The following is a 27,023-nucleotide window of genomic DNA, read 5'->3' on the forward strand; positions in this document are numbered from 1 at the left end:
GGGGCCTGTGGAGCAGCCTGCCACTTGGTTCCTTGACCTCCTCCAGGGTGGCCTTTCACTCCACCTCAGCCACCAGCTCTCAGGGCCATGGCCTAGGTGGTGCCTGATGCCGCTGCCGGACTTCTGACAACTGAAGATCAGATGCCTGATCTCTGACCAGAGCCGGTTGTCTTTCCCCCAGAGCGCTGACAGTCACTCTGCGTATTTTTCTCCCTCCAGTTCCTTGTCCCCTTTATCTGCTCTGCACCCACTTCCCTCCCCGGTTGCATCCATGGCTCCATCCCTGGCCCTTCAGCAAAACCGGGCTCAGCCTGGCCTCTCAATAATAGCAACAGTAATAAGAACAAAAAGAAAGAAGGGGGAGGAGGAGGCAGAGGAGAAGAGGAAGAAGGAGAGGAAGGAGAAGCAGCAGCAAGTCTCCAGGGCAGGCAGAGCTGAGGGCTCCCCCTCGTTACTTGGTGAATTCCCCCCTGGGACCCTGTTATCACAGGTTAGCATTATCTTCCTCAGTCGATCAGCCCCAGTCCACACAGCTGGGAAGGGACGAAAAGGGGACTGTAGTCTCTTCCTCCCCTGGACCCTCACACCCTTCAACCGACCCCCTCTTCCTTGAGCTTCCTGACTTGTCACTCACTCTGTCTCATTTCTGTCAGCCTCATTGTAAAGCGGTATGTACATGTAGGTCTCATCTTAAAGTCCAACCCTTGATTTACTTTATTTTTCCTTTTTCATGTGTTTTTAAAAATAACCTTTTTTATGATTATGCAAGTATTCACATGTATTATAGGAAGTTAGAAAATCAAGACAAGCAAACATTTTCAAAGTATCAAACATTATTACCTTAGTAGATGGTCTTATTTTTGCTAAGTGAGAGATTACTTGGATCTGCAATCTGCTTTTTCCAATTATCTCTGCTTTTTTGTAAATTTTTGGGGAAATTTTAGAGAGAGAGAGAAACATCAACTTTGTTGTTCCACTTTATATGCACTTATTGGTTGCTCCTTGTATGTGTCCTCACTGGGGATCGAACCCACAACCTTGGTATATTGGGACACTGCCCTAATCAGCCGAGCTACCCCACCAGGGCCTCACCTCCCCTTTTTCATTGTAGTAAATCTTCATCTCATCAAATATTCAAACTATATTCAGATTTCCCCACTTTACTCCAAAATCTCTTTTATATCTGGTTTACTCAGAATAAAATCCAATCCAGAATCACCTATTGCATCTGGTTATTATGGCAAAAATCATTTCTGAAAAAGAGAATACTTGTAAAGAAACAAACACAAATAAAAAGACAGTCCTTATTTAAGACACTAGGCCCATCATCCTACAAAATTTCTCTCCTGATTTGGTCATTCATCCACTTCCTCATCCCTCTCTACTTCCTGTGAAACATTTTTTGTCTAGAATAAAATAATAGATTTCGTGCACTTCATAAAACTTCACTGAAGAGTTGATAGTCTTCACTTATAAGGGTTATGCTTTTGCCAGTCCTACATGTCTTTGTTTTTATCTTTTTCCCCCTCCGAAGTAGAGTGCTCCCTCATGAACTGGGGCTATTTGGTGATTGGGAACGACAGAGCCTCTTAGAAACACAGAATAAATCTCTGGTTTTCCGTTTTAGCGGGGAGAGACTTTTAATAATGTCCCTGCCCACACCGAGGTGCTAACAGTCGGCGGGATAAACATCTTCCCTTTCAGTTTTGCGTGTAAGCAAACGCTATATGATATTTTCAATGATTTCAGAGGCTGCGTTGGTTTATAAATCCTCTTCTCTTGTGTGAACCGTAGGGCATGGATGAGGTGAACCACCGGGGGATGGGGGTTGGGGCGGGGGTCCTAGAAAAACCCCGGGAACCTCAAAGTCACACACACAGGGCAGAGAGGCCAGCTCCGTAGCCACGCTCTGGACTCCGGCCTTTTCGGGAGCCACGACGACGGACTTTCCCGGTTGTGCACCGGGCACCCCCGGTCCCCGCCGCGGGTGCGCGCCGCGCCCGGATCTCAGCGTGCACCCGCACCTCGGGGCTCCGCAGGGGGCCGAGGCCACCTGCACCCACCGCTCGCCCGCTGACCGCTAGAGGGCCGCTTGTGGGCTTTGCGGAACAGTTAAGTTCGTAACAGAACCAGTCATGAGACAGACATTTGAAAGTAGTGAAAAAACTTTACCCACCCAAACATTAGGGAAAAAATAATGTAATGCAGAACATCCGGCCCAGCGGAAGTGAAAATAGTCTGTTTCCTTTGAAGGGACCTAGATGAGAAGCTGATTTCCAACTGCCCGGCTAGCTCAGTCGGTAGAGCATGGGACTCTTAATCCCAGGGTCGTGGGTTCGAGCCCCACGTTGGGCGGCTTGACTTTTAATTCTTCCTCAAGTTCAACCTCAGGTGTCATTCAGAGTTTCTCATTTTGAAACAATTCAGGACGTAAAAACTATGAACACTAAACTGGTTCCAACAGGGAAACGTGAAACTAAGGAGCAACTTTGCCTTATGAATACACAATAAGATATCTGGTATGGAAAAATATTTGTTACGAGTGACGTATTGAAGGGCAGTGTTAAAGCCAAAGAGAATACGAAGACATGAAAATTTATGAAATTGTGGAATTCATAAATATTGCTGAGGTGATCTTTGTCCAAACTTTTGAAATGTATGTTTTTAACTTAATGCTGTGTGATATTCAAGATTAGTTTGGAGATCAGCTCTGCTTCACAGGGTGTACTATGCTTATATATATATATTTAAAAGGTATTTATTTATTTATTAATTAACCGGCAGTGTTTAGACACAGGGGAGGTAGAGAGAACGAGGGAGAGAGACATGGATGGATCGTCGGCCTCTCGTTCGCCCCCAGCTGGGGACCAGGACTGCAACCCAGGAATGTGCCCTGACCTGAACCGACCCGTCAACCTTTTGCTTTGCCGGATGACACTCAACCACCCGAGCCAAGCATATCTGTAAATATCTGTGAATTCCTTTAAATTCATGTACTTTCTGCCTGTGGGAAGGGCTCGTGATTGTCGTGGGCTGTTTAAACTGTGGTGGGCAGTTACACACGGGCAGAGCAATGATGGGGCAGGAAAGCCCCGGGTGCCTAGCAACGGGCAAATCTTGCAAAACAACGACCTCCCGCAGGCTGATATTTCCTCCCCGGGTGCTTTGTTGCTAGTCTTGCAGGTTAGCCCCCCTTAGAGGGGAAAGGAAGAAGGGGGCCGAAGGATATCCCTTTAAACATTAAGCCCCTAGGACAATGAGGTTCTGACCTACATCAAATATTCAGTACACCTAGGCCCCCATCGTGTTTCTGCTCCAGGGCCAGAAAAGCAGCAAAACCAGACATGCCACACCAAGGCTGACATCAGTGTGCTCCAGGGTAGCACACTGACCAGCGAGTGACCCCTGGCCTGGCACTGACCAATCAGTGGAGAACACGACTCTGAAAGTGCCCACCTGGAGAGCTGATGAATTTCCTCTAGATCTTCTCAGGGCACCTCCCAGAAAACCTCTATCCCTGAAAGCCGGTAGGACTGAGGACCCAACACCCCCTAAAAAACATTGTAAGGCTTGGCTTAGGGATTTTAGTTAATCAGGTGGATCTTGTGAACACTCCCTTAGGACCTTTTTATCCTTTGTCTTCCCTAAACTAGTGATTCAAGCTGAAAATTTTCCTTTGGCCATTTTAGTCTCCAAGCATATCTCAAAGCAAACAATTATATTTTCCTAAAATAACTCAATGTCTGCGGGCAACACTTTTTGTGTTGACATCTGCAAATTCCTTTCTTGTTTTGCATATTTTCCATCCTTCCCAGTGATTCTCAAGCATCATTCACAATTACCATATGTTTTTATCATCAGTTCAACCCACAGTTTCAGACTTTGGAAGAAACACCTGGAAATTTCCAGGATCAGAAATGAAGGTCTCTAAATGCCCCCTTTTGAAGTACTCATATTAGAGATGAGCACTGAATCTCTAGGTGATGGGAGGTGAAGGGAGCAGCTTTCAAAAGGCAGAGCCCAGCCAAGAAAAGCAACCTGGTAAATTAATGAGAAGTCAATGGAGATATCATACATTCATTTCAAATCAAAGATTGGTGTCAGGGGTGGAATTGTTTCCGTAAAATTCATAGGTAGAAGTCCTCACTTCTAGGGCCTCAGAATGAGACCTTCTTTGAAACTAAGGTTGTTATACATGTAATTTGTTAAGATGTGGTCATACTGGAGAGGAATGGGCTCTTAATCCATTGTGCCTGGTGTCTTTATAGAAAGGGGACACTTGGACACACACACACACACTCACATGCAGAAAACTGGGTAATACAACGGATGCCCCCAAAGGGGATAGCACCCACAACCTTGGCATAGCAGGACAATGCTCTAGCCAACTGAGCTACCCAGCCAGACACAAAAACTCCGTTTTAGATGGAAAAATAATCCTCCAGAGAACGGCAGTTTTGCATTTTATTTTAAACATCAGAATCAAAGGAGGCTTAAGGGGGTTACACGAAATCCATTGGTGATAGATTAGGGAGGTGGAAGAAAGCAAAGGGGGAATCTCCAGGGTTGGACAAAAAGTAAAAACGAATAGATACACATTTCTTTTAAATTGGTGAGCATAGGACAGTTAACACTTAACAGGATAATAACAATGAGGGCATCTGTAGCCTCTGCTCTGGTGCAGTGATTGTGCCCTGGGGGGTCTGGAAAAAGGAAATTACCCGGACATCTCCCCCGGAGGCATGTTATAGATGAAAAAGAAGGTAAAGGTTGACCTGAATCAGGGAAGACACCTTCCCAAGACGGGACTACCCGCCATGGCTCGCTTTTACTAGAAAGTTTTACTTGCAGACTATCCCGTGTGGTTACTTTGGGCCCCTGAGTTTGTGAGGCCGGCCCAGAGCTGGTCAGGGTAAGTGGCCCCTTTCTTCTGTCCAAGGGCTTTTATTCTCCATCACGCTGCGGAGCACGTATTCACCGCCTTTCCGGGCGATTCTCGCAGTACACCGGTTTTGCAGCTGAGCAAAAAAGGCCTTTCGAACAGGAGAATGCTGTGAGGACAACCGTTCACGCTGGGTGTACATTAGGTAACAGCTTGTGGAGACGGGCGACAAAGGCTGCATGCACGCGCAAGGTGGCGGGGCCCCGGACTGGGTGGTACGTGGCGGGGTTCTCCTAAACCTCCTTCAGTGGCTGGTCGAGCGCTCCCTGAGCTCCAAGGCCCAGCTCGCTCCTGCATCCTGAGGGTCCGCTCTCACCCCTGGGGGTCGGCGGGCCACGTGGCCTCGCAGGGCGCGCGCACATGTGTAGCCAGGCCGCGGGGCCTAACCCGGCCCCACGCGGACCAGTCCTTGCAGGCCGCCTCTCGCCACACCATGGTGGCCTGTGGTGTCCACTGGGCCTTTCTCGTTTTTTTTTTACCGCCTCCCTCCCGCGCCCCTAAGCCTCCTAGGATCAATCCGGGCTTCACCGACCCCAAGAGATGGGGGATGGGAAGGGATCAGCGGGGAGGAGAGAGTGGCACGGGTCTCCTCCCCGGAGCGGTTTGGAACTACCGCTCCCGGCGTGCCCTGGGAGGCGTGGCGCAGGGCGCGTGCGCGGCGTGGGGGACGGTTGGCCGTTGCGGTTGCGCAGTCGCGGTGCCGTGAGTTGTTTGGACGCCGGCAAATCGCGCCCGGGATGTAGAGCTAGTGCTGCCCACGGCGTCTGACGCGGAGCTGGGTGGGGTGGCGAGTGGGGGGCGGTAGTCGGGGTGGTGGGAGAAGGAGGAGGCGGCGGCGAATCCCTATAAATGGCGCCGAAGCAGGACCCGAAGCCTAAATTCCAGGAGGGTGAGTCTGGGCTTTGGGCGAGGCAGCTAACGGCGGGGAGGCGGACGGGCGGGCGGCGCTTTGTGTAGAAGCGCATTGCGGCTCAGGTCTGGGCGCGGCCCGGGAGACCGCTTTGTGCGGCGAGGGCGCTGGGCGGCGGCGGGGGCCAGGCGGCGAGGGCGCGGCGAGCCTCCCTCAGCGTTTGTTGTTCTGAGGCGGCGGCGCGGGCGAGGGAGCGGTGGTGGGAGGGCCGGGCGCCATGGCGGCGCTGGGGCGGCGGGGAGCGGCGCGGGCCTGCCGTGGGTGGACAACAGCTAGCGCTCGAGGCTGCCGCGAGCCTGGGGCGGCGGCAGGGGGTGGGGGCGCCGAGCCGCGGCGGGACGGGCGCGGGGCCCGGGCGGGCGAGCCGCGGCGTGAAATGGCCGCCGCAAGATGGCCGCCGGCGGCTCCCCGCGCCCATCTCAGCCTCGCGGGCGGCGGCGGCGGCTTTGTGCTGCCTGCGGGCACCGCTCAGCGCTCCAGACGCCGAGCGCGCGCTCGCTGTGCGGCCGCTCGTAAAAAGACGAATAAAGCCGCGTGAAAGCAGTGTTAGAAGCCCTCGGTTTACAAGTCTCGTGGTTTCCAACGCCATCCTTTAAATGCCGCCGTTGATGGACTCATTGCGGTAACGTTTTGTTAACAGAGGTTTGGAAGCTCAGCAAGCTTCTGTTGATTTGTGGTTTTGGCGGACAAGGCTTTTGGCCGACGGTAGAGCCTGGCCCCCAGTGGGAGACAGTTTTTTAATGTCACAATGAACGCATCCGTCACCGGGTATTAAAGGGGAGGTCCGGTCGTCGGCTAAAATGGACGCAGAACCCTGGAACCAACGCTTTAAAATTCCTTCGTTGCTGGGAGTTTACGTGCTACTTAACTGTAGATGTCCAGACGGCTGCAGGAAATTTTTGTGGTAGGGATTTTCGCATTTTGTGCTTTAGAATTCCTTGGGGAGTCATACCTCTGAAACCCAAGTGCTTTGTAGATTTTGTTTTAAAGGGTATTTTTGATGATATCTTCCGTCTCGAGAAGCGGTGACTACTTAGTGTGGATTAATTTTTTTTAACTAGGCGTTTTTGAGCAGGGATTCTTCAACTAGAGTCACAAGATTCATGAACTTGTGGAAAAAATTTTATGTAGCACCTGCCCACCGTGAAGAAAAGCCCCAAGTGCTATTAGCCGTATGTTTTCATCTTCCAGCATTACAGTCGTGGAGGGAACGTGCTCCTCATTACTCCATAATTGTGGTAGCTACTGGGTCAGCAGCTGAATGTTTGAGTCTGAACTCACTTTATGTCATAAAACATGGTCTTTAAAATGCTTCGCTAAGTATTTGAATACAGTTGGTTTCCATTGTTTTACCATTTATGAAAGCATTCTAGGAAAAGGCCTGTAGGCTTCCGGAGACTGTCAGGGTGACTGGAAAAGTTAATCCCTCCTGCAGGTCCTCAGCGGAGGAAAGTCACAGGTTTGGGACAGCTTTCTGGAGACAGCGCTTTAATCCCTAACGGGAAGGTGGTGGGTGGAGCCTCGTGGGGTGTGGTGGTGAACTAGAGGAGACTGGGAGCCAGGTGTCCTTCCTTAGAGCCACGATGAGAGCACTCTCCAAATGTGCTTTCTGCTCTTGCGGCAAAGCCGAACAAGAGTAAAGTCATTAACAAATGAGAGTTATTTACATGACATGTGTAGAGAGTACCTTGTAAGGAGAGAGGAGTATTTTAACAGAATTGTAATAAAACACTGCAGAATAATTGAGCTTGTGTAGTGGTGGAGATATGAATGATCAGAAGTATTTTTTTTTTTGATAATTTTTTAAACTTGAAAGTTTTTATCATTTGGCATTTGTACCTCATATGCTATATATAAGCAGTTTGAATCACAGTGACTATTCCACACTGCACTTGGCCTTCTACCTGACATTCTGTTAAAACCTAGTACAGAGAAAACTTGGGCCTGCACTCCATTGTCAGAGGGAGGGCCCTTTGCCTTGCTGGGGATGGGGAGCCTGGCTGATGCTGGCCTTTGAGTGATATTCCAAGTAAGGGAGGATTTGAGAGCATTGGGCGGAATTACCTTTGTAGTTTCATGTGAGAAAGAACTAAGAGTGGAGAAAGCTTTTAAGAAAACATCTAAACAGTGGTTTGCTCTGTCCCCAATTGCCAGTCTTTCCCCTGCCATGGAAATTAGGCATCTGTTACCCTGGCTTACCTTTTCCCAACAACAGGCTAGGGCCATGCAGCTAGAAGGGAGGGCCCCTTCGCCTCCTTGCAGTGGTCTGCAGTGACAGCAGCCAAAAGGAGGGGGAGTAAGGCCATTTCAGGGTTCCTTTAAAGTTTACCTGGAGAGAAATAAGAGATGTGGGTCTGACCTTTGGTGCTGCTGTTGATCACCTCTGCTTCAAGTCTGTCCCCAGGGTCTCTCTGCCCACAGCATTCAGCTCTGGCTCTAGCCCAGGTCTCTCTTGCCTCCAGATGGGTACTCGGCTGCTTCCGAGATGGCTCCGTTTTATGTGCTGTAATCACCAACATGTTCCAAGATGGATCTGAGCCCCCTCCCTCCTTTTCCTGTTCCTGCTCAATGCTCCCAGAAGCCAGTCTGAACACTTTGTACTTTTGCTTAGCTGTCTTTTACTTAAATTTGGTTTGGGCCTTGTTAGCTCACCCCTGGTTGTTGATAGAAGTCTTTGACCAGTCTCCCTAGTTTCAGTCTCCAGGCTCTGCGTTGGCCCTCACCCTCAGGCAGTGGTTCCTCGGGGAAGGACTCTAATTGGAGGATCAAGTTCCTGGGTCTACTTGAAGTGATTCTAATGCAGTTCCCTGGTGAGGCTTGAAATCTGTGGTGTTAAAAACCGCTCCTAGAGATTCTTGGTCACCTTTTGGAATCTTCCTGTGCAGAATAAAATGTCCAGATTTCATAACATGACATATAAAGCATTCTGTGATCTGTGATTTGCACTTCTACCTTTATATGTTTCCCCTGTGCTCCAGGGGTTGAGCACTGTGTATATGTAAACAGGAATGTCACCCTAGCATGTGTTTCTGCTTTTGTACCAGTTCTTTCCCCGCAGTCGTTCCTGCCCCGTGACCTGCACAGCAGCTCATTGGTCACTTTTAAAATGTGAAATCCAGGGGATTGTACAAAACTGCTTACATATCAGTGCCGTCCATTAATTTCACAGTGCTCAGCACAGGCAGGCACATGAAAGACACTGGGTAAATATGTCGAAAGTGAATATACAGACTTGCTGTGTGATAGCAGTATTTCGTGTTGAAGGTTTGTAAGTTGTCAGTTTTGAAAACTGTTTTCAAATCAGCAGTAATTAAAAAGTTCAGCCATTTCTGATGCACATTGAAATTTTAATGTATATGTTATGTTACTTAGTTTACTGAGTAAGAGTTGGGAGCAGAGCTATAGATAGAGCATATGCTTCTAAACTTGGGACGTAACTTGAACACTGTTTTTGCAGATGTGCACTGAAAAACAACATCAACCCTGCCAGTAGGTGGACAGTACATTTTACTTGCTTGGCAGGTAGTAGCCGGTTTGATGATCTAAGTGGTTTGACATGATAATTATTCGTTTCTGTTGTTTACTTGAGACACTGAGGGGTTTCACTGTAGGGCCCTGTTGAAGTCTGATCTGAAGCGTCCATCCACGCGTGGCCTTTCCCACCTTCCTGACTGAGGAGTGCCACCAGACACGTGTGACGGCTCTCAGGTGTGAGTCTTCTGTGGGAAGAAACTTTGCAGCTAACCCATGCCTTTGTCACTTTTGCAGGAGAGCGAGTGCTGTGCTTCCATGGGCCTCTTCTTTATGAAGCAAAGGTATGAAACCGTTTTCTTTGGGAAGTTACCTGAAACTGCTGGTTAGATCTGACTTTGTAAGTTACCTTTTCATGGGTTTGTGGGGTTCCTCACCTTCTCTTACTGGGAGTTTTATGCTTGCGTAGTCGATCGAATATAGCGTTCTTGACTTGGCGTTTATTTGGCCCCTTTCATCCATTACTTGGAAGTAGCATGTGAGGGGGAAAAGATTGATTATCGATGGGAAAAATCGCACTGTGTAACGAATGACTTGTGAGAAAACACTACCAAGGTCAATTTTACAAAGTGCAATTGCAGTATGCCGAGTAAGTGCTGAGCTGATTATGTTACAGATACAGGTTACTATTAAAAATGAGTATACTTACTTTTATTTGTTGGTTTATTTGCCAGAGTTTGGATACTGGAGGCTCCCTTTCCTCTCTGGGTGTGTGCTCAGGTCATTTAAAAAAAAAAAAAAACATTTTATATTTAGCCAAAGATGAATGGGATAATACATTCCAAACTCAGAATTGTTTGTAGTATTTTCTTTCTGTTGACTTTTTTAGGACAAATACTAGGGTGTGACTGTTTTTAACAGTTATAGTTTTTTAACAAAACGAATTTATACAAAACTAATTTTCTTATAAACAATTTCTACATACATTCTTGGTGAATAGTTTGTGTCTGTGCAAGTGTCATAGTGTATGAGTACATAATAACCATTTTCACTACTTTTTACCTGTTTTGTAAACATGGATGGATGTTTTTAAAGCTCTAAAATGACTGACTTTGGATTTGTGGAGATGGCCAGGAACTTCCCGTGTGTGCACACATCTCAGCGCTGCAGTGCTTGCACGGCTCATAAGTACGTTGTGAACCCTGCTGGTCATTTGTGTCCCCAGATCCTTTTTCTGTTGTGGCTGCTTCCAGCAGACTACTAAACTGGCAGGTTTTTCTCCTGGCAGCAGAAACACTCCAGTGAGCAAATTTTAAATGGCTGTTGGAATAGCTTAAATTTTTGTGGTTCTCTTGGTAAAGATTTCAGAATGTAAAACGATAGTTATCACTTATCATAGCTTACGACCTCCGCTGCCCGTACTGATTTGTTTGGCTGCTGTTAAGAACAGAAAACGTTTTTAATTTGTGTCTTTGCTAGTTGCTGGCACTCTGCAGCAAAACAGTGTATTGCCTTTCATAGCTAATAAAACTTTCAGATATGTTGTAAATATTTTTCTTTGGTCGAATTTGTTTCTGAAATTATAGCTTCTGACTAGTTAGACCTTGAGAAAGCACGAAGCAGCATGCACTTGCTCTGCTTGGAGGGCCTGTCCAGCCTGTTGCTTTCAGGTGGGTGGTGCCCCATCATGCTTACGGTTCTCTGACTTGTTGGACCGACTCCAACAAATTGTGACAATTCAGTTTTATAACTCAGTACTTACAAAAGTTTAAATAACGTTCTTGTGGAGAATCGCTTTTTTGGAGGATCATTTTGGCTACCAAAGAGTTTAAGTGTAGAGAGTGTCGTTGAAAGATTGGATAGTTCAAAATCATTCAGGTAGTCTCTCTTCTGTCTTCTTTAACATTTCTAAGTGAAAATCTCTATTTTTTATTTCAGTGTGTAAAGGTGGCCATAAAGGACAAACAAGTGAAATACTTTATACATTACAGTGGCTGGAATAAAAAGTGAGTATTCAATCTTAAAAGAAATCTTTTATAACTGACAAAGTAAGTTGTGTCATAGACAGGCATAAAAGTGCCTCCTGTTTCTTGTGTAGCTGTAATGTTGGGCATTTGCAGCACGGGTGGGCCTTCTGAGTGCGGTGGGGCTGCGACAGGCCTCAGGGTGTGCGGCCGCTCCCCCTGGATGTCTGCCCAGTGTTTCTGTGTCCCAGCGTAGTGCCTGGTAACCATCAGCCAGCCAGCTCCTATTTCTTTTCTTCTCTTTTCTTCTTCTTCCTTTTTTTTTTTTTTTTTTTTTGCTTTAGCACAAACTCATTAACTATGTACATTATTCTATGCAGTTATACTCAAAGGTAGTTTATTTTTCTTTCTTTTTTTAAATTTATTTTTGTAATCCTTACCTGAGGACATGCCCACTGACTTCAGAGAGAGGGGAAGGGAGGGTGAGAGAGGGAGAGAGACGTTGACTGCTTTGGTTGCCCCTCTTGCACACCCTGACCGGGGACTGAACTCACCATGTGGGCATGTGCTCTGACAGGGAATTGAACCCGAGACCTTTTGGTTTACGGGATGACACTCCAACCAACTGAGACCACTGACTGGCCAGGGCATTAGTTGAATTTTTCTACATAGAGGAGAGAAAAAGGTAAAGGTTGTCTGATTTGGAAGTAATGACCAGCTTATGTTTTGAACTTTGGGAAAATAATTTAATGTTGACAAAGTGGTTTCATGTGATTAAGTTTTTACTGTACGGTTTAATACGGATAACGGGAATTTAATTACAAAACTTAGTTTTCCACTCTGAAGAGTTAGACCGTTTCTGAAGCGGTGGTGCACTGACCTGCGCCGGATGTGGACAAGGCACAGACTGGACACTTTCTAGCAAGTCCGGCCAGTGGGGCTCTGTTTTCGGGGACAGGTCTGACAGCATCTGGCCACAAACACCACGTGTGATGATTCACTCATTTGTCCAGGCTTGTAACTGAACAGCCTGTGGTTTTCACCGTGAGAGGTTTTTTAAAAATTACTTTTAGTAGTGGTATTTTATTTTTGTAAGATTGTGCTGCCAGAAAGAGTGTAGTTCCTCAGGCGTTGTTTCTGCTGCTCCGTGTACCTGGAGCCGAGCCTGAGGCTGGCGTGCTGCTTGCTCCGGAATGGGTTCTTTTTGGGGCGACCGCTGCCTGGGCTTGCTTCACACAGTTCATCCAGTCTGAGAAAAAAGTTTTCACAAACTAACGCTTTTAGCTAAAAAGAAATACCAGACCCTTAACATTTCCTTCATTAGTATAATTGTACAAAGATAGAAATCTAAATGTGTAAAAAGCGTGTTCTGACAACCTAGGAATTTTCCCCCCAGTTAGTGACAGTCGAAATATTTCTAATATGATAGGTAGGTAATGCTAGTGACACAGTACCTACTAGCTGCGAACGTAGCTTTTGGGCTTAACTCTTTGGTGTGTAATAGATATTTTACATAAAATTACACGGTGATGTGTATAGCTTAAAGACTGGGTTTTAAGTGGCATTTGTAGTTTAAAAGAAATTGTGAAAAACCACATTCTTCTTAGTTTCTCATTTCACTGCTTCAAAATAAATTAATAATTTTCCCTTTGTTATATTATAGTCCAGTAAGATAGATAAATGGTAGGCAACATAGAATTTGTTTTGTTTCAGCTAATTTTAAATATTCATTTGGTTCTTAGAAAAAAATGGCATTAAATATTACAGTGCTTTATTAATATCTTTGTAGCTATACTGAGAAATATTAATATATCAAGATGTATGATTTATTGATTTGGTATGTAGATAAATGCATGTAATTTTGAAAATAATTCATCTTTAGTATTTAAGAAACTAAATAAACCCATTTTGAAAGGGGGAGGAGTTACTAAAAAAAAATTACCCAGTGTGTGTGCGCTGTGTTTTCATTTAGTGCTGTATAAGAAGTGCTGTGGATCTGTGGGCTTGGGAGTTCGTCACCTTTAGAAAGTCGTGCAGTTCCTTTATGGTTAATCTCCATGTAAACATTTCTGCATGTCTGGCCTATAGTTACTACCCTAGAAGTGATGTTCCTCAGAGTAAAAGATGTCATTCCATGTCCCTGTGGTGTAGCAAGGGCTTTCAGCTCCTGACATATGAAGAAACTCTAGAATGGGTTTGGGTTTTAGCTCAAAGTACCTGTTTAGATGCCTTTTATATTGAGGGGAGGGATTTGCGAGGCTCTAAAATAGAACTTTGTGATAAGTAAAAATTGACCAGCTCCCTTGAATTGAGAGAGAATTGAACTAGATGTAAGTAGATATATAAATAAAAATAAAATCTTTGTTTTGACAATGGTTTGAAGGTTCGACAATAATTTCCTAACTTTTAAGAAATACACAACAAAAGTCCAATCTGAAAATTGAAATTTTTCTAAAATTTCAGTAAATATTACAGTTTTTTAAAAGCACGATAGGTAAGATGTTTCTAAATTTTCTACAGCCTTACTGGAATTTGTTGACACAGACATTTAAATAATTCATTTGTGACTAAATCTTAACACTTGAGCTAAATTCTGCACCTGGTTACTGAGATCACTTTGTGCTGTCTGTATCAGAAGTGCTGTGAGGCCCAGGCGCTCTGAAAAAGCTTTGAAGACACGTGAGGATATTGTAGCCCTTTTTCCTGTTCCTGAAGGAGCTCCCTCAGTACACCACCCCCTCCTGACCTCTAGGTAAATGCATGTTTTAAAGTTTTCTCTAGGAAATCATTGTGAGGATTTCTTTTTATTTGATTCACCTCTCAGCTATCATATATACGAGGTCGAAGGTGGGAAATTCAGGACATACCTCGTTGTGTCACTAGAGGAGCTCCGTCAGCAGGAGGAAAGGGGCCCTGGCACGGGAAGTGGAGCGTTCCCTGAGAAGTGCCTTGTTTTGTTTCCCCCCCTGGAAAACATCAGAAACCGTGTTTTCAGGGCGCTGTTTCTAAGTGCCACAATGCCTTAGCAATTACATGTTTTAAGAGAGTGGGTGCTTTGGATGTTCGGAAAGCCATCTTGTTTCGCGTGGAAGTTGATGTACTCATTTGTGCGTTGGTGAGGGTTACGAATGGTGTAGTCTGATCAGCCACTGTGAGGCTTCGATCTGCAGTCACAGCTGAGTCTGTCTAGATGGGACGTGAGCAGTGTGGACCGCCTCATGTTTCTGACATGCCTCGAGTGTGTGTTTTTTTGTGTCACGTTCTCAAGTGTTTTATGTGGATTACATAGTTCTCATAACAGTCCTGTGGCATCAGTACTGTTCCCCATTTCACAGGTGATAAAACCAAGGCACAGAGAGCTCTGTGACTTTGCTGCTATACGTAGCTGAGTAACCAGTTAGTTCTAGTTATTCAAAAGTCAGCTTATTATGGTCTCCAGTGCTGCTTTTTTTGAAATTAAAAATTGTTAAGGTGATTTTATTCTACAAGGATAATTGTTGAGGGACTCTTTTGCTGTTTTTTCAAACTTTATTTAGAGAGGGGAAGAGGGAGAGAAACATCAATGTGAGAGAGAAACATCTATCAGTTGCCTTTGGTACTTTGTCCTGACCAGGAACTGAACCAGCAGCAACCCAGGCGTGTGCTCTGATTGGGATTCGAACCAGTGACCTTTCATTTTGCAGGGTGGCACTCCAGCCAACTGAGCCACACCAGCCTGGGCTCTCCTGCTCTTTTGAAAAATGATTGGAATGATTTGCTTTTGGACCCTTACAGTTCCGAGTTGGAATGCTGCTTTTGGGAATATGAAGTTGATGTACTGTACAGAACAGAGATTTTTCACTTCAGTTGATAATGGATTTGTAGTCCCCATTCATTGGATTATTTAAGAAAAATCCAAAGTCTTGCCTCATGGATCTCTAAAAAATAATGGGGGAACAGAATTTGAATAAAAATGAAAATATTTTTGAGTGACGTTTTAACTTTTCTTTTCCAGTTGGGATGAATGGGTCCCAGAAAGCAGAGTACTCAAATACGTGGACACCAATCTGCAGAAACAGCGAGAACTTCAAAAAGCCAATCAGTAAGTTTGTTTTGCAACAAGACTGTAAGAAGAAATGCCTGCAAATTAATTTTGGGGAATGGAATGAACAGTGGAAATCATGTGGGCTGCCTGGCTGTAAAATGGTTCTTGGTACTTGTGATCCACTGGGCTGTGGCTTTGTCTCAGAGATGCTTTCCCAGGAGAACAGGGAGTGCCCGTGCTTTTTCTCAAGTCTGTCCTTAGATGTGGGCAGGAAAGGGCAGGATGCTGTTGGAAACGTCTGTAGCTGGCAAACGCACTATGATCTCCTCCTTCGGGCTCTGAGAGTTGCAGTGGTGGGGGGAACAAGGAGAAGGGCATCCCCATTGTTCGTCATCTTCGGAAGCACGTGGAGAGGAGGAGGAGAAGGTGGTCTGTAGGGGGATCGTTTCCTTTTGTTTGGATTTCAAAGCTGAAATGTGTGTCAACATTGAAATGATAAAAAAGACTAAATAAGAGAAAACATTGGGGTTATTGAATTCCAAAACAGAAATGGAATTTTCAATTATGTGAAAAAGTCATTGTAGTTATTTTTACTACATTTATTGTAATTTTGGTAGATAGAGCAAAATCGTGGACGTTTCTCTTCTTAAGTTGTTAAAAAGTTTGTATCAGAGTATGCATAGACTTGCTCCCTGACCGGTGTGGCTCAGTTGGTTGGAGCATCACCCTGTAAAGCGAGAGGTTGAGGGTTTGACTCCCAGTTGGGGCACTTGCCTAGGTAGCAGGCTCCATCCCTGTTCCGGGCATGTGTGCCGGGGACTGATCAGTGTTTCTCTCTCCTGCACTCTGAAGAAGCGCAGGGCCGTGGATGGGGATTGAAATAGGCTTGGGACCTCAATTTGAATATAAATTTCAAAATGGAATCAAGTTGTCAGAATTTATTTTTCTACATAAGTACTTACTTTGTGATGACTTAATTGAAATTATTTTTGAAGGGAGCAGTATGCAGAGGGGAAGATGAGAGGGGCTGCCCCAGGAAAGAAGACAGCGGGTCTGCAACAGAAAAGCGTTGAAGTGTAAGAAACTCTGTTTTAATTTTGTGTACTGTTTTATAAGTGAGATTCAAACTTGATACCTGTTACCTTGTATTAGGATTTATTGAAAGTGGAAAATGGGTCCCGGCTGGTGTGGCTCAGTGGGTTGAGCACTGGCTTGTGAACTGAAAGGTCACTGGTTCAATTCCCAGTCAGGGCACATGTGAGCCTTGCTGGCCAGGTCCCCAGTAGGGGGCATGTGAGAGGCAACGACACATCAGTGTTTCTCTTCCTCTCTTGTCCTCTCTCTAAAAACAAATAACTAAAATCTTTAAAAAAAGAAAACAAAACAGAAACTGGAATGCTGTTGTGGCTTGGAAAATGCTAATGGGAATTCCATTCTTGAATGTCGAGTTGTTTAAACTGTATTTGAAAAATGTATAGTCTGTAATTTTCCTTAGCAGGTTTTTTAATCCCCTCTTTAATTGCTGTAGAATAGTCAACACTTACCACTTACTCATGTGAACCATTCAGTGGTATGAAGTATATTCACAACCCTTTTAAGTTTGTGTAATATGTTTTCTTTTGAAAACGTAGATTGAATTATTAGAACATTTTGCGGTTTTAGAGGGAGTAGATTGTTTTGTCAGCAGTGCTAAAAAAGTTAGTTTAATTCATCTCTTGAAACTCAGTGTTAAAGTTTCCAGTTACCTCCCTCTCCCATAGAAAAGGAAAGTCATTTCTTGTTCATCTTAAGATCAGGTCACCTGGGTGGGAAGCTGTGGTGTGGAAGTCCTGTGCATTCGCACACTGGGGCACGTATACAGCACCTGTGCTTTAAGGCCAGCGTAGGAATAGTAACTCACAGAAGAAAAAAAGAAAGCATTGAAAGATTGTTTTAATTCTTACCACTTACCATTTTGAGTATTTTTATTTACGACCAGGTAATGTTAATGATTATTGGTCATGTGCTCCTTGTTAAAGGATCAGAAGTGACAAACTAAAAGACGTAAGGGATGTGAGCATGCTGAGTTTTGGTATCTGGTGGGGGGGCCTGGAAGCAGTCCCCCTCTGAAACCGAGAGATGACTGGAGTGAAGTTCTGGGGGCCAAAAGTTCTCCGAGGACTCTTGGCTGTGCTGGGGGGTTGGTGCCTCCAACCCCCCCCCTCCTGTTGGTCAGGGTCAGCCATTCTCGGAAATCCTTGGCCTGCCTTTACTTTGTTGACCTCTAGGTCCTTCAGCTTGGATGCTTATTTTTTCTAAAGGAACAGTGATGAATACATGTGAATTTTGTTATCATTTTGCCTGTTTCTGGTTAATTATTTAGTAAACGATTTTTCTTAAGAATGACTTAGGGCTTCAGTTCTGCTTTAGAGTAAATTGATTCTCAGAGCTTATAATTTGACTGTACTATCTAGTCGTAGGGCTTAGAAACAGAAATACAAACAGAACACCAGCAGCTTGCATGAAATCTGGTGCGCAGTGCAAACCACTAGCCTGCAGATTTCATGAGTACAAGCAGGAGGACGAATGTCCAGGCGTCCTTACTGCTGGGGTTTGCCGAAATAGAGTGTGCATGTCTCTTCTGTAGAGTTGGGATCAGCTGTCGATGTTTCTTTAATTTTGTGCTGTGGGTGAGTAGATAAGGAATGCACGTTAATACTCTTTGTTTCCCTTGGTTCCCAGTGTTGACAAGTAAATGTCCATGGTTTACTGTGAAACCAGTGCTGTCTGTGTCACAGAAGTTAGCCCCAGAGAAAAGGAAAACCTGTGCACTTGCAGATGGCCAGATTTTTGTGTGTATAATCAGACATAAGTTAAAAACATTTATACACATATTATTTAAAGCTATAGAAAAATGAGAATACTTAGATGTAATTCATCATCATGGGGTTTGCAAATCTGAATTCTAGGAATAAATGTGAATAAAATAAAAATTAGCAATTCATTGCTGGCAGTATATAAATGGACATAAATTGCTATGAGAGATGACAACCAAGCAGGAGATGCCGCCCTGTTCTGCATGTGAGTGATGCGAGTATTTGGTGTTGAAAAGGAGAGAATCATAATTTGGATCAGTGTGAGTTTAGTAATGAACAGATAAGACCTAGATTGGATTCTAGGTCTTCAAACCTAGAAATCTAGTCAAATTATGCTGGTATTAAAGTAATTGGGGAACATATTTTAATTGGAACTTTATCTTAGGTAGAACTAGTATAAATTTTTATAAATTGTATGTGTGACTTACTATAGTAACCTTATAACTTCATAGTATAACCTTGGATGGAAATCTCTGGATATATTCTTGGTTGATTTTTGTATTATGTGGAGGGAGGTGTGAATTTAAATAATTATCAATAAAAATCTTGTGTCTGAGCAGGAAACTATTAATTGCCTGATTTTTATCATTCAAGGCCTTATTTCTCTAGGAACGTATCTGTGATAAAAGGGAGTTGAAACAGAGGCAATTTTACCAGCAGTAATTATTTATCTTTCTCCTTTTCCTCCCCTTTTCAGGAAAACAAAAAAGAACAAACAGAAAAGTAAGCATCTTTTGTTAAAATTATTTTACCTTTATAACGCTGAATTTTGCATTGACTTAAAATTTAAAAGTTACAAAGCTTTTAGAGTAAGCCTATGTTTATTGATGGTTTCATGAATCACATCATTATTATAAGTACGTAGTGGTACCAGCCTAACTCTATTTTTTTTTACCATGGAGAAACTTGGAAGCATTTATTTATTTTAATGTTCTTCATTCATAGTGACTAACCCCAAAGATCACTTTTTTTTTCAGAAATGTAAGATGGCAATACTAAATTTTGCTTCATAGTAAGTATTATGTAGAGTTCATAAAAACTGATAAAATTTTGGTTGGAATATGATTCTGTAACATTGATTCAGTAACACCTATATCATGGACAAACGAAAAGAAGGTTGTGTCACGAGAGATTATTTTTCTTAAGGATTTCTCTTTTAGTAAGTTAAGAATCTCCCTCACCCTCAAATTTTTGTAGCACCTGGGAATGGAGATGGCGGCAGTACCAGTGAGACCCCTCAGCCTCCTCGCAAGAAGAGAGCTCGAGTAGATCCCACTGTTGAAAACGTGAGTTTTTCCTTACATGTGAGTAGCGTGTTAGAAGTTTCGGTCTCACTCATGTTATAGCACATTGAAATGGTCAGAACTGTGAGTCTCCAAAGCTTTGCTAACATGGTTAACTACTGAAATGGAAGTGTTCCCCCATTTTTTGGATACAGGAAACGTGTGTATAAATGTACATAATGTATATACAAGTTATATGTACACACACAGATACATGACTTGGGACTGTTGCTGTGTCCTTGCTCAATCCCACACCCCTGACCCCAGCTGGTCGTCCCGTGTCTGCTCGTGTACAAGATGCACACGAACACATGGTTTTTTGGTATTGAACCATGTAGGAGCGCCTCAAATACCATCTTTTTCCTTCACCGTTGTTTTGTTAGGGTGTTGCCGAGATGTCAGAGGAACTTACGTCAGTCAGTCTCTGGTCACATCGGTTGTGTTGTACTTTGTTTTGCTTCAAGTCAGAGAATATGTTGACTGACAACGTTGAATGAGGGCTTACTCTGTAGACGTGTTAGTTCACAGTAAATGGCTTAGTGTGTCCCAGGATGACCACTAAGCCCATAAACATAATGTGAAAACCTATTCGATGCCGTGGAGGTTTAATAATAGAGTTGAGTTGAAGTCTTGCTGTGTGGTGAAAAGTCTTCTAATTTATTATATTTACAGCTTCCAAAGTTAGGAATTATAACCCTGAAAGCACGGTTACAATTTTTAGCTGACATTTTACATTTTTGATGCTTGGGTTATAAAGCAGTGGTGTGCTTACAAAGTGGTGTGTTCTGAGATCAGGTACCTTTGAATGGCTAATGAAGATTTCATTAGTAGTTAGTACATTTAGTTTTGTGCATATTAAAGATGTAACTTGATGTGTTTGGGACGGTCACTGAATATCAACAGTAAAAACGAAAACACTAAAAGTACAACAAACACTAAAATAGTGCTCATTTACAGAAGAAAATGAGATTTGCTAAGGAGTTTTTGCCTTCACACGAAACAGCCGTGAATCGCACTAAGATTCCTGTTTCCCACCAGCCGGCTTCACAGTCTTTCTGTTTCTGCTTTGTGGGATGACACTACGGCAGCCTGTCTGTGCACTTCAGAGAATTTATACCCAGTGCTTCTAAAGGGCGGGAGGAGCCCTGTGTTTTAGAGTAGCTAGTTCAGCAGGAAGAGCCATCTTTAAGTACTTTTTATTTTCCCACATAGGAGGAAACATTCATGAACAGAGTTGAAGTCAAAGTGAAGATCCCTGAGGAACTGAAACCATGGCTTGTGGACGACTGGGACCTCATTACCCGGCAGAAACAGGTATCTGGAGAGTGGCACTGGTGACGATCTGTGTGCGTTCCTTCTAGTTTGGAAAAGACTTTCAAAGGAGAAAGCCGTGTAGATTGGAATACTGAGGTGTGGTTGATGAGTGCTTCACTGCAGAGACTGACTGACAGTTCGGTCATCAGAAGGAGCGACTCGGAGAAGAATAAAACAAAGTACATGCATGAAAGTTTATAAGGATTTTTTTAAAAGGTGGAAATAACTCATTTTTGGGGGGTTGCCAGAACAGGAATCATTATTCTGAAAATTGGTAAAGACAAGCATGTATTTCCTGTCTCACTGTTACTAAAAAATGGAACATCCTCACACATGTCCCTACTAGTGCAGTGTGACAGGAAGCGCCCAGTGCCACCTGCTGGGTGTTCGTGACCTCCAACAGAGCTGGAGCCTGTTCGAGCTCCTCAGCCTCACCAGGGGTGTCCAACCTCTTGTTATCTCTGGGCCACATTGGAAGAAGAGTTGTCTTGGGCCACACATTAAATACATTGCGACACGTAATCAGAAAAACATTTTGTAATGTTTTAAGTAAATGTACAATTTTGTGTTGGGCCACATTCATAGCCATCCTGGGCTGCATGTGGCCCGAGGACCGCAGGTTGGACACCCCACTGATGTACAGGACACGGGGACATCGTGAGGTACATGTGTAACACCATGCGGGCAGTCATCAAACGCCAGAATGAGGCACTCGTAGGACAGGTGAGCCTGTTTCTTACAAGAAAGCGCACGGGCAGGGTCATGGAAGGGCAGGGACTGCTTGAGGTTCGTGAGACTGAGAGACGTCGGTCCTGTGCAGACGTGGGCTCGGTGTGGAGCCCAGTTCGGGTTTGGCCGACCTGCTGGGGGCTGGAAGCTTGGCTCTGCCGTTTACAGTGTGAGGGGCTCACACGTGGTGGTGTAATGGCACCTACCTCATAGCCGACATGAGGATGAAAAGTAAGTGCCAGTGCTTCAGACGGTGTCGTGCATGCGGTGCACACAGTGATGGCTGATAACACGGAGGCACGTGTGTGTGGGGTGTGTCCCACATGCAGTGGTGGCGGTGTGTGTGCAGTAGGTCAGCAGTGTCCTGCCCGTGCTGTCCAGCACAGCAGTCGCCAGCCATCTGTGGCTGCTTAGTTGAAATTACGTAAACTTAAAATTTCAGTTCCTTGGCCACATTAGATGTTTCCAGTGCTGAACAGTGCATTTCCCTTTTTGTAATAGTAATGAGTGATCTTTTATCATCACGGCTTTAGAAAAGTTACATTAAAGTATTAAAACTTTACCAGAGTACTTTTTCTTTAAAAAAGAGAATACTAGTATTCGTGTGCATTTCTGTTTTCATAGCTCTTTTATCTTCCTGCCAAGAAGAACGTGGATTCCATTCTGGAGGATTATGCAAATTACAAGAAATCTCGAGGAAACACAGATAATAAGTAGGCATATACACGTGTTTGGAATATAATTTATTTAGTTTGTAAAGATTTTGTTTATTTTTAGAGAGAAGGGAGGGGAGAGAGAGAAAGATCAACGTGTGGTTGATTCTTGTGCACCCCCTACCGGGGACCTACCTGGCCCACAACCCAGGCATGTGCCCTGACTGGGAATCGAACCCTTGACCTTTCATTTTGCTGGCTGGCACTTAACCCACTGAGGCACACCAGCCAGGGCTGAAGTATATTTAAAGACGTTTTCCCTTGAATATTATTTCCAAATAAATTATCGAAACATATACCTACTTTAAAACAATACCATCAAACACTATCAAAATAGAATTTCATTGATTTGACACAGATTTATTTGGCCTGTAAACTTTTTCTTACAAATAGTGCATTATGTAGCTAAAAATCAAAGCTATTATGTATATGTACACGTAAACCACTTAAGAAACAATTCTTTTAAAATGTAAAAGGCACTTTTAGCCCCAGGGCTGTTGTTTGCCTCATCTTTGATTTGTGAAATTGGTTTTTGGGGGTCTTGTTAAATCCCTTTTTAAAAAGACCTGTTCAGTGAAGGTTTATTCTCATTAGTTCAGCCTTGAACGTAATCCCTTATGCTCCTGTTAGTTGAATTAATCCCCATCTCTGCATTCTTTTCAGTGACCTGTTTCGGAAGTAAATTATTTTTGCTCATTTGCCAGGGAGTACGCTGTCAATGAAGTCGTGGCAGGGATAAAGGAGTACTTTAACGTGATGCTGGGCACTCAGCTGCTCTACAAATTCGAGAGGCCGCAGTACGCTGAGATCCTCGCGGACCACCCTGATGCACCCATGTCCCAGGTGTATGGAGCGCCACATCTACTGAGATTGTTTGGTAATATATGTCAGTTAGAAAACAAAATTTTACTTTTTTCCTTTGGGCCTTTAATATTTTTATCTTTCCTCACTGATATCAAGGGGTCACTTTATAAAAATAACATTCTAAAAGATTCCAATTTGAATTTTAATCTAAAATTGACAAATATTAAAAGTTTTTTTTAAAGTCGTTTCTTTTTTTTTTTTTTTAAGACTTTATTTAGTTTTAGAGAGAGGGAAAGGGAGGGAGAAAGAGAAACATGGATGTGTGAGAGGTACATTGATTGCTTGCCTCTTGCATGCTCCAAGCTGGAGACCTGGCCTGCAGTCTAGGCATGTGCCCTGACTGGGAATCGAACCAGCAACATTTCAGTTTGCGGGCTGGTGCTGAATCCACTGAGCCACACCAGCCAGAGCTAAAAGTCCAGTTTTTAAAGTCATGCAGTTGGAAGGACTTGGTGATGGTGGCATTTGCTCACCTAATGAAAGTAAGTACGCCTCTAGCGGTGCCTTGGATGTGACTTGGACTACCTTATCTTGTCTACCCAGTGCGAATTGGAGCGATGCTGGCCTACACACCTCTGGATGAGAAGAGCCTTGCTTTATTACTGAATTATCTTCATGATTTCCTAAAGTAAGTCTAAGGGTATGCTTGAAATCAAAAACATTAATCAGTACAGTATGCTAAAAATTACTCTGATAGATTGACACTAGGCATTAAAGTATAAAACTGAAGTCCATCAATGGTGTTGGTGTAGGAGGAGGTGTGTTAACGGAACAAGTGAAGTGTGAGTGCATCACACACGTTGGGGTGGCTTATCAGTGATGGGAGAGCGATGCAGTTCTGGGAGGTGGGAACAGTGGCTCGTCTTTGGAAGGAGACCAAGCTGGATGCACACTGTGCCACACACCAAGATTCTAGAGGAATCAAGTTTAAAACTAAAAGCTATTAAAATAATGAAGGGAAATGTAGGGAAATATTTTTATGGTTTTTGTAGTGAGAACGGTCTTTTTGAAAATTGGACTCAATTAATACAGGAAATGATTGGTAAATTTGACTAAATATTAAAAATAAATTTATTGATTTTGGAGAGAGAGATTTGTTCTACTTCCTCACAAATTCATTGGTTGAGTCTTGTATGTGTTCTGGCGGGGTATCGAACCTGCAGCATTTTGGAGCATGAGACAATGCTCCAGCCAACTGAGCCACCTGGCTACGGCTTGGCTACAGATACTTAAGATCCCATGTGATGAAGATGAAGGGGCTAGATGGTGTGTGCACAATAAAGGACCCGGTACCTTTGACACACAAAGAAGAGGCCTTGCAGGTAGAGGGCGTGAGCAAAGTGGTGACGGGTAGGGCACTGGGGATCCAGTGGCGTGGAAACACAGAGAAATGGTCAGCATCTCGGCAGAGTGCCTCGTGTCCGGCTGGCCAGCAGGGAGGGGCTCCCACACGGTTTTGGGGGCGGGGGCATGGATTTTGTCAGTCAGTTCCCTTAATCTTCCACTAGAGAGTTGGGCTTCTGGAGATTCTTCCTGCTGAAGTGCAGACAGATTTCCAGGCAGGTTGCGGTGGAGAGTGTGTGAGGATAAACTCGTGTGCAGAGAAGTGTGTTCAGTGTTTGGGAAAGAGGAGGAGTGTGGCTCATACTTAACGGGGGTCATTTCTTGGGCATAATCCTGGGAGGAAAAGCGGAGTTTTCCATTTCCGCTTTACAGATTTCTGTAATTGAGGTTTTTAACAATAACACAATATTTTATAATGAGTTCAAAATTGCAGCATGAGCCTGGGAATCTAAACAGGTCTTATTGTTCACTCTACCAGTGACAGATTTACCTCAATTTCTTTATGACATGAAATGGCCCTACTCCTTGACATTTCCGTTGCTTTGGTTTTTGTGTTCTCTTCAAGTTTGTCAATTTCAGAATACATTTAATAGTTTCTGAATATATTTATCATAATTGAGTTTTAAAGACCTAAACGAAACACCAACACCACCTGTTTTCTAAAAGATGACAGTTGAAGCTCTCAGGTTGGTGTTCTGAAGGTGACTGTCATTCCTGATGTGAAGTGAGAGGCGTCGTGGGCTGGACCCCCTTACGCGTGTGACCTGGTGTGTGAGCTGCCACCTGAGATGTGATTGTTTCAGTACAGTGTGTGTCAGGAAGTGTTTTGTGTGGCTTGTGCACGTAATAAGTGAGAAGAGGCCTGGATCAGTATATCTTTGTTTTTCATTTGTGACGAATAACATTTTATTTTCAGGTACCTGGCGAAGAACTCTGCGACTCTGTTCAGTGCCAGCGATTACGAAGTGGCCCCTCCCGAGTACCACCGGAAGGCCGTGTGAGGCGCCCACTTCGCCTGGCGTGGGTCTCTGTGACACGTTCCTGTTCTTAGTCCTCCTCTTGTACACAAGCTGTACTTCGAAATGTTAGTGTATAACTGACTTGATGTTTGTTTTCTGTTTGATCTTAAACAGAGAAAATAAAAGGGGTTACAGCTCCTTTTTTCTTTCTTTTTTTTTTATCATTTTAAAGTTGCTACCAGTGTATTGATGGACAGCGGAGAGATATACTGTAGAGTGTTCTGTTGCCTAGTTGACAAAGCTGCTTTGAATGCTGGTGGTCCTCTTCCTTTGACACTACGCACTTTTGTAATACGTGTTGATGCTGTATGACAGATGCTCTGATCTAGTGCCAAAGGTTTGATTCAGTGTATATAACTGATCACACTCACCCGTTTGTGCTTTTTTTATTTTTTATTGGTGCTTAAAGTAAAGAGCTTATCCTTTGCAAGTCACCCACATTGTTCCTTAGGCATTTTATCTTCGCTCAGATTGTGGAAGAGTGGTGGCTTGTTCATGGTTTTTGTATTTGTGTCTAATGCACGTTTTAACATGATAGACGCAATGCCTTGTGTAGCTACAGTTTTCTGGAAAAGCCAATCTTTTAGGAATTGTTTTTCAGATCTTCAATAAATTTTTTCTTTAAATTTCAAAGAACACTGTGCCTGTGTGGATGCGTTGTGTGGGGTGTGCCCTCCCTGTGTGAGTCTGGCCCCTCAGGGGGTGTTCAGTCCTGCTTTCTGGAACGAGAAGCTCGGGTGGAGGACCTGCCTCTGACCCACCGTGGCTTGGGCGGTTTGCTCTCAAGTTCTGTTGGCGTTCTGGCCAAGAAGTCGGGTTTGCATGACTCTGAACCTGTTTATTCTAAACTGTTGCTAACTTTGAGAATTAAGGGAATTTTTACCTGTGTGACAGCTTGCTGTCAGTAATTATTTACTTAGGGTGTTTATTGACATTCAGAATGCCTGAAATTCTGCGTTTGAATTATTCATTAAGGCTCCTCCCCATTTAAATATAGCAAAAGAATAGAATAATGGTAGGTTTGCTCCCTGATACTAACAAAGGCAATGTCTCCCATGGACATTAAATTTATAAAGTATTTTTTAGTATTTTGGTTTTGTTTTTAAAAATAATTTATTTTTAGAGGGGAAGGGAGGGAGGAGGGAGAGAAACTGCAATGGGTGATTGCCTCTAGCACCACCTGCTGGGACCTGGCCTGCAACCCAGGCGTGTAATGGAACCGGTGACCCTTTGGTTTGCAGGCTGGTGCTCAATCCACTGAGCCACACCAGCGGGGCAGTATTATTTTATTTCCTACTAATTTTAAATGTTGCTCCCAAATAACATGTGCAGTAACAATAGGTGGAGTTAAATATAGGTCAAGGTGGTTCCGAGCTGACGTTGCTTACCAGAAACTGAAACCGATTAATGCTAAGACCATTTTTTATTCGGGTGTTCACAGTTTAATTTCAGGTGTACAGTGTGATTTGATATTCACAGCTTGTGAAATGATCAAAAAGTCTAATATCCATTACCATACATTCATTTTTAATCAATTATTAAAAGTTTTTGAACCACTTTGTGCTAATACTTTTTAAAAACATAGGTCTTT

General features: G+C 43.9%; 1 protein-coding gene and 1 non-coding gene across 3 annotated transcripts; both read left to right on the top strand.

Moving 5' to 3' along the window:
- Nucleotides 1-2,282: 2,282 nt before the first annotated feature.
- TRNAK-CUU lies at nucleotides 2,283-2,355 on the top strand. Its single transcript has one exon. It is a non-coding gene; the product is annotated as a tRNA-Lys (tRNA).
- Nucleotides 2,356-5,602: 3,247 nt separating this feature from the next.
- On the top strand, nucleotides 5,603-26,065 carry MORF4L1 (mortality factor 4 like 1). 2 transcript variants are annotated; one of them, XM_028502319.1, is made up of 13 exons: nucleotides 5,626-5,831; nucleotides 9,621-9,667; nucleotides 11,262-11,329; nucleotides 13,923-14,039; nucleotides 15,282-15,368; nucleotides 16,307-16,387; nucleotides 18,864-18,889; nucleotides 19,364-19,452; nucleotides 20,662-20,763; nucleotides 22,117-22,205; nucleotides 22,910-23,082; nucleotides 23,613-23,697; nucleotides 25,330-26,065. In XM_028502319.1, the coding sequence occupies exons 1-13, from the start codon at nucleotides 5,792-5,794 to the stop codon at nucleotides 25,412-25,414; spliced, it is 1,089 nt and encodes a 362-aa protein (XP_028358120.1). In that variant the 5' UTR covers nucleotides 5,626-5,791; the 3' UTR covers nucleotides 25,415-26,065. The 2 variants fall into 2 exon arrangements, with proteins under 2 accessions (XP_028358121.1, XP_028358120.1); XM_028502320.2 differs by lacking the exon at nucleotides 13,923-14,039 and having other exon boundaries at nucleotides 5,603-5,831; nucleotides 25,330-25,829.
- The last annotated feature ends 958 nt before the right edge of the window (nucleotides 26,066-27,023 follow it).

The sequence above is a fragment of the Phyllostomus discolor genome, chromosome 12 (genome assembly GCF_004126475.2).
Source record: "Phyllostomus discolor isolate MPI-MPIP mPhyDis1 chromosome 12, mPhyDis1.pri.v3, whole genome shotgun sequence".
NCBI lineage: Eukaryota > Metazoa > Chordata > Mammalia > Chiroptera > Phyllostomidae > Phyllostomus > Phyllostomus discolor.

Bases quoted from the DNA above. Each gene is read 5' to 3' on its own strand.
- MORF4L1 (XM_028502319.1), top strand. From the start codon at position 5,792: ATGGCGCCGAAGCAGGACCCGAAGCCTAAATTCCAGGAGG. The intron at 11,330-13,922 runs GTGAGTATTCAA...TGTCTGTATCAG, and splicing joins TACAGTGGCTGGAATAAAAA to AAGTGCTGTGAGGCCCAGGC. The intron at 23,698-25,329 runs GTAAGTCTAAGG...TTTTATTTTCAG, and splicing joins TATCTTCATGATTTCCTAAA to GTACCTGGCGAAGAACTCTG.